Source organism: Schistocerca gregaria, chromosome 4 (genome assembly GCF_023897955.1).
Source record: "Schistocerca gregaria isolate iqSchGreg1 chromosome 4, iqSchGreg1.2, whole genome shotgun sequence".
NCBI lineage: Eukaryota > Metazoa > Arthropoda > Insecta > Orthoptera > Acrididae > Schistocerca > Schistocerca gregaria.
The window spans coordinates 542,379,793-542,391,824 of record NC_064923.1 but is presented as its reverse complement, the minus strand read 5'-3'; the positions used below and the strand labels follow the sequence as shown (position 1 = coordinate 542,391,824).

The window sequence follows — 12,032 nt, the reverse complement described above, 5'->3', positions numbered from 1 at the left end:
GATGACTGTTCATATCAGCATTATGATGAACCCTGAGTAGCATCTGTGAGACAATTGTTTGCTCACAACAAGATTCCTCAAAAGGACTGGTCTGCCCAGAGTCCCGACGTCAACCCAGTTGAACACCGTTCGGGTGAGTCAGAACGTCTCTGGTTTCGGTTATTGAGGAAGAAAGCGCTCTGTTTCCTGGACCGACGTTCAGACACCTCGTCGATAGTGTCCCCAGCAGAGTTCAAGTTGTCATAAAGCCAAGAGTGAAACATCCTGTATTAACGTCCTTTATTAGGTATCCAGATAATTTTGATCATGTAGCGTATTAGCGTGTTTTGTTGCAGAACAATATTTTCCTTAGTCCTATGTTACTTATACTTTTATAAAAATTCATGCATAAGCAGCTCTCAGTCAGGAAAAAGCCATTACATCGGTTAATTTCAGGAGCTATGAAGGACAATATGAGTCCCTTGTCGAATGTTAAGGATACTGTATAAGAAACCCGATGCTTTAATCACTTTACAATACCTGAAACCTAACAATAATTTTATCTTGGAACTCTTCCATTTGGTCCGTGTTTGCATAGAAAAACAACGATATCAGAAGTTGAGTCCGCCTTGATGCAAAACACCTTGTTATATGTTTAATTTCTTTATTTTCCCAAACTAGTTTCGGCGACAAATATCACCATCATCAGTGGGCTTTTTTAATCTTATTTATTGCAAGTTACATAATGTTTTTGAGCATTATTTTTGCTGTTTGCAACATATTTACTCCGTGCTTATGTCACCGTTTTATTCACGAACATCATGTCATCTGCAAAGTTCGTTGGATGGTGTGGAGACGCTTTTATATACACAAAACAAAACTTTCGCACTTTGTTTTGGCTCGCGGGTGCGAAAGTTTTGTTTTGGGTATATAAAAGCGTCTCCACACCATCCAACGAACTTTGCAGATGACATGATGTTCGTGAATAAAAACGGTGACATAAGCACGGAGTAAATATGTTGCAAACAGCAAAAATAATGCTCAAAAACATTATGTAACTTGCAATAAATAAGATTAAAAAAGCCCACTGATGATGGTGATATTTGTCGCCGAAACTAGTTTGGGAAAATAAAGAAATTAAACATATAACAAGGTTTTTTGCATCAAGGCGGACTCAACTTCTGATATCGTTGTCTGAAACCTAACTCTACTAAAGTAACAGTTGCCTGAAGTACAATGAATCAATCTGCGGAAATCGAAATGCATCGAGTAGTTTATCAGAGGACGTATTTTCGTGACTGAAGGAGACTATAATCCATAAAAGCAATTAAATATATGCAAGTTACAGAAAGAGCAGAAGTATTCTTTTTTGTTGTTACTTAATGGCATTTTTACAGTGAGGTCATTACACTTGGAATACTATTTCAGTTTTGATACAAACACAAGCATAGGACTGAATCCTCTCGCAAAGTCAGTCCTTCGATTCCACTAGAGCTTATTCCGGATACCTGTAGGTCGCACGAGGCCCACGGTAGGATGACCGGACAAGTGCCTGACCGTGACTCGCAGCTGTTGTGATTCCAGAATTTCACGGCCGGGCGGCGACGCTCGCCCTCCACCGCGCCAGCGCCGTTTCAGCGTCGGAGTGTTCCTGTGGAGCGCCAACTGCCGCAATTTTGCCGCCCTTGAGCCGCAGAGCGCCCCTGAAGAGCGGCAATTGCGGCGACTTTCGGCCGAGCCACTTCGTGCCTTTGCGAGTCCGGAGGCGGTGGCTGCTGCCAGCGATGCTCGCCGTGTCGCGCGGCACGTGGAGCTTAGGCCCCGACGCTGTGTTCCAGGGATGGCCAGAGACAGCGGGGTGTCGGCGACCCGGTGCCGTGGTGACCCACACGGACTGTGGCTGGTGCTCTGTGGTGGTGGTGGAGCCGCTGCCGTGGTACATCGCCGTGACCAGCCGCAGCACGAAGTGCGGCACCTCAGCCAGGGACAGCACGCTCACCCCTAGGAACAGGCTCAGGATGCCGCCGAATGACACTGCAAACACACGACATTGCCCACATCTTCATTTTATGCTTTCTAAAATCAAATTTTACAAGTTGAACAAAACTTCACGCACACGATTTTCACAATGTGATTACTTGCCGACTACCGAAACAGAAATGTGTCGCATTTTTTCGGTGGAAAATGGACGCCAAATATTGAAAATTAGACAACATTATAAGCACGTATACGAAAGCATACTAAAACTAAAACTAAAACTAAATTCCTCCCGAACAGTCCATGAAGGCCCAACGGTACCGACCGACCGCCGTGTCATTCTCAGCCCTCAGGCGTCACTGGATGCGGATATGGAGGGGCACGTGGTCAGCACACCGCACTCCTGGCCGTAACTTTCCGAGACCGAAGCCCTACTTCTCAATCAAGTAGCTCCTCAGTGTGCCTCACAAGGGCTGAGTGCACCGTGCTTGCCAACGGCGCTCGACAGACCGGACGCTCACCCAACAAAGTGCTTAATTTCTGTGATCTGACGGGAACCGGTGTTACCACTGCGGCAAAACCGTTGGTACACGAAAGCATACTACTGTGCAAAAATTAAGGACGAATACAATTTTTGTATGTATCACTGCTAAGCAACGTAGCTCCATGAAACTTGGATCATACAAGGAACTGCTGGAGTATAATACAGATGGCAACTGGAAGAAATACACAATGAGACGAGTAGAAATGACACTGTTATCCAAAACAATAATTACGCTGAAATCACCGCGATTTATTATGTTCAGCTAGACTTTGCGAAAGGTGGGGCATGGTTGTTAATAGAGGGTTTCATCACCACGGACAGAAACGCATGATCTGCAGCGTGCTTTCCTGCGGCAACAACGTTTGTTAGGAGTTCTTGTGGTAGGGCGTTCCGATGCTCCACCAGCGACTGATGACAGGATGGTAGCTGATGTATGCGGACGAACAGCAATACCTTTCCCCAAAGCATTCCACATGTGCTCGACCGAATTTAATTTGGGAGAACGAGCGGGGGAGTCCATTCGCAGAAAACCCTCTTGTTTCAATTCGGTCGTGCAATGTCGCCGGCCGCTGTGACCGAGCGGTTCTAGGCGTTTCAGTCCGGAACCGCGCTGCTGCTACGGTCGCAGGTTCGAATCCTGCCTCTCGCATGGATGTGCGTAATGTCCTTATGTTAGTTAGGCTTAAGTATTTCTAAGTCTAGGGGCCTGATGACCTCAGATGTTAAGTCCCACTGTGCTCAGAGCCATTTGAACCATTTGAATTCGCGAAATGTCATCCATAAAAATGAAGTCGGGGCCAAATGCACAACTAAAAATCACACATGGGCAAGAAGTACAGACAGCATCACAATAGCGTTGACCGGTGAATGTACTGTGTTCAGAGTTTTGGAGGTCAGTACGCCCATGAAAAATTATGCCTGCCCACACCAGAACTCCTGGACCACCAGGACAGTCACGTCTATTCTTGGGTGTATTACATATTCCCACCTTTCGTCATATGAGATAACGTCCAACATTGTTGAATATGATCGTTGTGGAGGTCTAGCTGTTATGGTGTGGGGAGAATAATGTTGCATGAACGTACTGACCTCCAAATCTTTGAACACGCTGCACTCACTCGTCAATGTTATTGCGACACTGTACTCCTTACCCAGTTGTCCTTTACAATGATGCATTCTGTCACGATTGATTTTTATGGACATCAATATGCGACCGCATAGAATTTGCTCAGAAAGCGGAGTTCTTGGAACGAAACGATATTTGTCGAATAGACTGACCTACCCGTTCCCCCGACTTAAATTCCATCGAGCAGGTATGGGATGCGTTGGGGAGAAGTATTGCGCGCGTCCACGTGCACCAACGACCATCCAGAGTTGTGAACCGAGCTGGTGGAGGAATAGAACGCCCTCCCACAGAAACCCTCACCAGCTTTGTTTCCGCATGGGAGCTCGTTGCGGATCATGCATTGCTGTCTGTGGTGATCACAAATCCTTGCGAATTCTGTTTTCGGGTTTATTTTATTTTCATTTGCAAATTTTGTTCAACACAATAATACTGTAGTATATATTGTTTCTTAAACCATCTGTGACCTAAATCCCCTGGATTCCTTACTGTTCAGACATTCCAAAAGGAACAAGTTTATACCAATTCCCCAAAGATAGTGGGTGCACTGGTTACAAGCGTCTATGCAGCTCTTGTAACCGCGGATGCAGAGAAACATGATACAGGGAGTTTGGAGATGCAGGAAGATCGCATTGTGAATCTGCTTTCATGATAACGTATGTTTTGTGAACGACATTCTATCACTGATGGTGAGTTTATAATATTTAAGGTACGCTCTACATCTAACCACTTATATTGAATGTAGTATGTATGCTTAACACTCCATACTGATAGGTTTAGCAGGTATTTCTATACTAAGAGACGTAATTTTTATTTTACTTATGTGTCTGACCTATGACAATTACGTTCACTGTTAAAAAAACTGGCTGCGAGAAGTATACGGTTCACGAAAAAGTGCATACTAAAGTAGAATTGACAGAATAAATGTAACGAATGATATGAAAGAACACCTAGATCCAGAATCTAAGTCTCTACCTCATGTGTTCGCAAAACTCAATCCACAGAACTAAATTAGCAGCAGGGCTCTGGTGTACTGAATAAAGCTATGGTTACAGTATTGCCAAACTGCCAGTTTTGGCGTCCGTTTCCTACCGGAAATACACGTAAACTGAAATTTTGCCACTGACATTTTTGCGTTATTAGCATGCAAGGAATAACACTGTGAAGGAGTCCGGGAATGTTTCTTCACTCCGTGTAACACGCAATCCTAGTATCCGCTTTGTTTGAGTTGCCAAAAACACTCAGGGTGAACGTAAAGTATATTCAGACGATGGTCTTTTTCTTGTAACACTATGAGCTGATAATAAACAAAGCTTTACTTATTAGCAGTTTTCATGAGACAACATAAAAATATTTCATGGTGCCTCAGAATGAGTAGCTAAATTAAAACTGCTAGCAAATATAGATTAGGTTATTACCGGCTCGAGCTTTTTCACAAAAGAATGCTTTTTTTTTTACTATTTACGAAGTATATGGAATGAAAACGTTCAAAAACTCTTTCCATGATAAAATCACTACATTTCTTCTTAATCAAATTACATTTTGTTGAGGCGGGCGTATGTGTGACGCAAAAGCCTTTGATGGAAGAAATAAACACGACGTACTGGAGCATCAGGTTGAGCAACACTTTGAACAGTGTTAAACTGAAGGAAAGTATCCTGTCGAAATTTTGTTTGTTACAGGCGTCCCTGTCACCTGCAAAGTGCGCGGGGATTATAGTGAGTTGAATTTCCTACCTGGAGAACATAATATTGTTAGACTTCGGAACAAGCACCCTACCGGTCTCTACTGCTTGACATCGTCCTTCTTCACTGATGAAACGGTCGCTGGTAAGGACGGCAATATTATTATTTCTCTGTACCACCACGATGACACTGATTCCTATTCAGCGCTATTTTTAGTCAGTGAATTAATTAAAATTTGCTCTTGAGCCCGGAGTAGCACTTAGCACAATAACGTGTACGCTTACTGCGAGGAATAGGCAACGGTATTACCGCAGTGGATGCACCGGTTCCCGCCAGATCACCGAAGTTAAGCGCTGTCGGGCATGGCCGACACTTGGATGGGTGACCATCCGCGCCGCCATGTGCTGTTGCAATTTTTCGGGTTGCACTCAGCCTCGTGATGCCAATTGAGGAGCTACTCGACCGAATAGTAGCGGCTCCGGTCAAAGAAAACCATCGTAACGACCGGGAGAGCGGTGTGCTGACCACACGCCCCTCCTATCCGCATCCTCAGCTGAGGATGACACGGCGGTCGGATGGTCCCGATGGGCCACTTGTGGCCTGATGACGGAGTGCTGTACTGCAAGGAATGAGAATGCGCACAAAGCACTTGCAGTTTTCGTAATAAAGTCATTACATTTAGGGCTATGGCTAAGTTAACTGTATATTTCTATTTTCAGAATGAATGGACTCGAAAACAAGTTTGGATGACAAGTAAATACAACAGGAAGGAATTTCATTTACAGCGAATTAACGCTTGGCCATATTGCTCATTGCTTTCTCTGGGAAAATGTATGGTCTAAGCGGTGGAAAAGAAATGTTTGAAAGCGTCAGAACACGAGATTAAATTACACAAGAATACTGGCACTATTTCTATACATTGAAAGGCCGCAACAGCATCGTAACGCTTGAGAATATCCGACCATGGTAGACGTGAGAGGACTGGGACGCTGTACTTTTTTTTTTTTTTTTTTACATGTTTCATTCCACTCCCTGATGGGGAGAGGCGGGCGCACTGATGGCCTAATGCCATTTTGACGCCTTAGCTTATCTTATTTGATGCTGTTGGGGCTCTTTTTATTTCAGCATTGGGTGGATTTCTTATGTACTATCTTATATTCTATTCTTATCTTCTAAACTTTTTTTTTAATATATATACGTATGGATGTGTCTGGATTCATCTTGTCTTGTTTGGAGGAATGTTCACAACCCTGGCATTTGCCTTACTGCTGGGGGAAACCTCCTTAAAACCCCAGCAAGGGTTGGGTGCTTTCCTTGTGTTTGGCTTCTGTTATTGTATTGCCCTTCTTGGTTTGTTGTCACTCGTCTTCTTCCGTTGCTAGTAGGTGTTGTAGTACTTGTTGATCTTTGTAAAGGTTCGCTATGTCGTCGTTTTGTGGTTCTGTTATTTCGATTGCTGCTATTATGGTCTGTGTTGGTAGTGGGTATCTATATGCCGGAAAGTTTGCTGTGTAATATGTTTTCTTCAATTCTTCTGTTGTTAGGGTATGGCTTTTCAGTCTGTTTATTCCTATTCTTGAACTTAGTTTTATCAGTCTGTGTGGTATTGGTTCTATTCCTGCTTGGTTGTAGACTATTGTTCCTCCTGTGCTGCACGGTACATTCAGCGCGATTCGTAGGATTCGTCTTTCAGTTGCACTCACTCTCTGAGTTTGCGATTTGTGTGCCATCCAGGCTGGGGCTGCATACTCTAGGACTGGCCTGATGAATGCCTTGTAAGTGTGTAGCATTGTCTCGGTGCTAGCTCCATGTCCCCTTCCCCTGATGATCTTTATTAGTCCCATTCGTCGCCGCGCTTTTGAAAGTATTTCCGTGATGTGTTGATTCCAAGATAGAGTCCTGTCTAGCGTGACGCCCAGGTATTTCCCTGTGTCTTTTGGTGTGATGCTTTGGCCCCATAGTTGTACTGTCACATCCTTTCGGTTTTGGCTCCTATCCATTGTCCTATGTCTGTGCTGAAATACAAGAAGCTGGCTTTTGAGGGCGTTTGGTCGTATTTTCCACTTTGCTAGCCATGGTTCTAGTTTTTGTATGTATTGAGTGGTCATTTCTGAGAGTACTGCTGCTGTCACGGAATGGCACCAGTACGCCGTATCATCGGTGTAAAGTGCTAATCATTCATTCCACCTGGTGGGTTGTGGGATGTAGTGTGTGTACAATGTGTGTAGTAGTGGCGACAGTATGGCTCCTTGTGGTACCCCTGCCTCTGGGTAGAAGGTGTTCGATGGTTTGTCGTTGACGTATACTCTGGTCGGCCTTTCGTCTAGTATGTTTGTTAGTAGTGTGATTAGATTTTGTGGGAGTCCCATTTTCAGCATTTTGTAGTATAGTCCGGCGTGCCACACCTTGTCAAAAGCCCTTTCTATGTCTAACATTAGTGTCGATGCGATGTCGCATAGGTTGAGTCCTTTGGTGACGTTATTGCAAAGACGTAGAATGGGGTCGATGGTTGAGTGTTCTTTTCGGAATCCTGCTTGGATTTTTGGGATGAGTTCTTTTTTGGTACAGTACATTTAGACTATTTGACAGTTATGTAGCCATTTCAAGGGCAAGAAAGCCGAAAACGACTGCGAGATAGATGTGCTGACCAAATGCCCCTCATTACCACATCCGCATAACACCACTGACAGGATGACACGAGAATCGGTCGGTTCCGACTGGGCCAGAACGTGGACTGTTTATTCTCCGTATTATGGCATTTCTGAAGACCGAAAATCTCCTGTGTGGAAAACAACATGGTTTCCAAAATGATCGTGCGAAACCTAGCTCGGTCTGCTCGTCCACGAGACCCAGAAGATAGTACAGACTGGAGCGCGGTAAATTGCTTTGGAATTCACGTTGTAGCGGCATTGTTGGTCGAATAGAGAGTAGAGTGGATTTGGTTTATAGTGACCGACGGAAGTTTGTATTCAGTTGTTGTTCAGTTGCGATAACGCAGTGGACACGTGAAGAGCTCTCATTTTGTGTCGAAGTGTATTTCTGGAATGCCCATTTGATCATTGCAGTGCAGCGTGCTTTTCATTTGCGATTTGCAGTACCGCACGAGGACATGTTCCTGGACAGCACTGAATTTGAAATTGGGTAAGTGCATTCAGAACAACAGGGGATGTATCATCTATACGTAGACGTCCTGAGAGAAGCGTTACAAGACCACAAAATGTCGAACGAGGTAGAGCAGCAGTACTGCAATCTTCGAAATGCTCAGCTCGGACACACACACTTGCTCTTGGCATTTCAAGACGTTCTTTCTACCTGATACTTCATAATGAACTGAATTTTCACCCGTATAAAATGTGCGTGGTCCAGCAATTGTTCGTACGGTGTTATGTAACATGGAGTACATCTTGTGAAGACATGCTTGCAACCATACCCCCTCACGCAAATGTGTTCTTGTCTCATGAGGCACATTTACACCTCAGTGAATGTGTTAACAAACAGAATACGCTGTACTGGAGCGACACGAACCCCAGGAAAATTCACCAGAGTCCCCTGTGTGGTGCGCCATAGCACGAGTAGGCATCATTGGCCCTTACTTTTTCCAGGTAAATCGTCGTGCTGTAACTGTGAATTCGGATCGTTACTTAACTATGCTGCCAAGAGCTTTTCCAGCCGGCTTTCGAGGCAATGCACTTACAGGATACCTGGTTTCCACAAGACGGCGCCACTCCACACAGCGGGCTTTACCATGAATTTTTGGAGCAAACGTTTTCTGGAAGGCTTATCTCTCGGATGGGGAATCTCAACTGGCCGGCACGATCACCGGACTTATCCCCATACCGATTTTTTTCTTTGGAGTTACCTGAAGACAAAGGTGTATTAAAACCGTCCCAACATCCTGGAAGACCTACACAACAATACTGAAGCTAAAACTGCAAGAATACCAGAAGACATGCTTGAAAGGGCGCATGAGAATTCCACACAACTACTGCGGCAGTGTGGAGATTGTGAAGGTAGACTTTTGACGCATATACTGTTTAAACCATGTAATTAGAAACTTCCATTATTTTCCAATATGAGGAAAATAAAAATGTAAGTTTCTAAGTGCTCATTATTTTTTTTATTTCATTCACAAATCAGCAGTTACCGCCCTCCGCCCTGTAGATACTGCCTACCAGCTTAACGTCGGGCTCATTTACTTTCGGAAGGCTTCATTTACTTCCTGAAGGCGTTCGATTCAGTTCCACACTGACGCCTAAGGAACAAAATGAGAGAGTAGGAAATATCAGATCAGCTCCGTGATAGGCATGAAGATTTCTAGCAAACAGAACGTAGCATGTCATTCTCTAATGAGAAAAATCTTCGGACGTGAAAGTAACTTCGAGTGCACCCCAAGCGAGAGTTACAGCACCATTACTTCAGAGAGGGTATAGAGCGTTCAGAAACAGTCTGAAAAGACTATAAGGGTGTTGCAGAATAGGCTGTGTTTACAAATAATTGCCGGCAGTTGTGACCAAGTGACCAAGAAACAGTCTGAAAAGACTATAAGGGTGTTGCAGAATAGGCTGTGTTTACAAATAATTGCCTGCAGTTGTGACCAAGTGATTCTAGGTGGTACAGTCTGAAACCGCGCGACCGCTACGGTCGCAAGCTCGAATCCTGCCTTGGGCATGGATGTGTGTGATGTCCATAGGTTGGTTGGGTTTAAGTAGTTCGAAGTTCTAGGGGAGTGGTGACCTCAGATGTTAAGTCTGATATTGCTCAGAGACATTTGAACCATTTGACAAATAATTGTTGAACAGCGATTAATGAGGAGCACTACATTAGTAGTGTGTGGAAAACTTGAGAATTTGATTCTGACCGGAGGCGTGCAGTGCTAATCCGAGCAGCTGCCGTGATCACTGTGTCCGAGTGGCTTAGTGGTCAGAGCATATGCCTGGTTAGCAAGACTCGGGTTCGAATCCCTGTCCAGAGCAAATTTTCAACCTTCCCCGTCGATTTAAACCAATACCCACTTGCAGCCAACGTCTGTAATTCCTTTGACCCCTATAATAATTGCTGCTGCCGATGAATAGACGTCTATCTCAAACAGTTTCCGAAGGAACACTCTGAAGTAAACTACATGCAGTGGACGTCTGAAGCCGGGTGCTTCGTGAAAGCCAACTAGATATGGAACCAAATAAGCAGCAGGTCTTCAGAGGGTCAAACAGCCCATAAAATGGATAGTTGTCGAATTTAAGCATTTAGTGTGGTCCCATGAGTCGCTATTTTGCCACTTTCCAAACGATGCAATATATCGAGTGGCCGCCCGTCCAATGAGACATTAAACTCTCCATGTGTGGATGGTGTAGATCATGTCGGTAGCGATTCTTTGATGTTTTTGGGATCTTTTTCGCTTCCTGACTCGGACCTAGTCATTCATGTTGTTATGTAAGTGGATCAGGACGCTTATTTCTTCATTTTTGGTGAGCAAGTGCTGCCCTTTATTCTATGTCCCTACGACGAGTATGCTGTCGACACTTTCATCTTTCAACAGTCTTGTTCGCATTGCTGTGTTAAGAAATTCCTGAGTTCCTGGTTTGGAGAAGACTCGGGAGCCACATAGCTCCTCGACTGGTCCCATAGAAAATGTACGGGATTATTTGGAACAGTAGATGAAATGTAATAAACAAAATTCCGGGAATTTTATAGCTCTTTAGAATCCAATCTTCATGGCTTCAGCTGGATATGGGATACCTGCTGACTCATAATTGTGGACATTATCTGCGATAGAGACAGTGTTTAATAGTAGTAAGTAACAAATATTTTATATAGAGTGCTTGTTTAAGAAAATTTTTCGATCTCTCTTCCAAGATTGTAGTTATTGCTCCAGGACAAACAAAATATTTGTAGGCAGCTTGTGGTGGAAGTGATTAAGTGTATGTGGTTACTAGGCGGTGGTCAGCGCAAAACCCATCCTGCGACATGGAGAAGAGCAAACTCTGAATGCGGTGGCAGCATCGGCCAGGTTGGGCTGTGGCAGACAGCTGCTATCTATGGGCCTTGCTTGCGGTCATCGTTTACCCAAAGAAAGACATGCAAATCGTATCAACAGACAGTGAAATGCCTTATATCAGGTCTGGCAATGCAGTATCCCTTCTGAATTATTTCAGATGCCTTTGCAGTTGAAGAGTAAGCTTTGAAAATCAAAATGTAGTTCCTGCACACTGGTCGTCCTTACCGCGGTCCCTCTCTGGAATCTGATAAAATGTGTTTTATGTGAAACAAATACTAACAAAAAGATAGAGGGGCTGGCCAGTACTTACCTCAGCTTAGTACAGCCGATAGATAACACAAAACAGAACAGAAAATTTACATTCCTAGCTTTCGAAACTTTGTTCCTTCATCAGGGAGGAGAGGGGGAAAAAAGGAAAGAAGGGAAAGTGGATTTAGTTACTCACAACCCAGGTTATGAAGCAACATGGAAAGGTAATCAGGGAGGGTTTCCCTTCTTCCCTTTTTTCCCCTCTCTCCTTCCTGATGAAGGAACAAAGTTCCGAAAGCTACGAATGTAAATTTTCTGTTCTGTTTTGTGTTATCTATCGGCTGTACTGAGCTGAGGTAAGTTCTGGCCAGCCCCTCTATCTTTTTGTTAGTATTTGTTTCACATCTTTGTATGAGATTTTCCATTAATAATTTAAAATATATTATATGGCAGTTAACATGTTACGCGATTCGCACTGATACT

The 12,032-nt window shown here is 44.0% G+C and overlaps 1 protein-coding gene and 1 pseudogene across 1 annotated transcript in view; one reads left to right on the top strand and one right to left on the bottom strand.

The window, feature by feature from the left end:
- Positions 1-1,567: 1,567 nt before the first annotated feature.
- LOC126267798 (sodium channel protein Nach-like) overlaps positions 1,568-12,032 on the bottom strand; it is a 139,512-nt gene continuing 129,047 nt past the window's right edge. The window contains exon 8 of the mRNA XM_049973102.1: positions 1,568-2,013. Within this exon, the coding sequence (XP_049829059.1) occupies positions 1,568-2,013 (446 nt within the window). The remainder of the gene's footprint in view (positions 2,014-12,032) is intronic.
- LOC126268438 (5S ribosomal RNA) lies at positions 5,604-5,721 on the top strand (annotated as a pseudogene).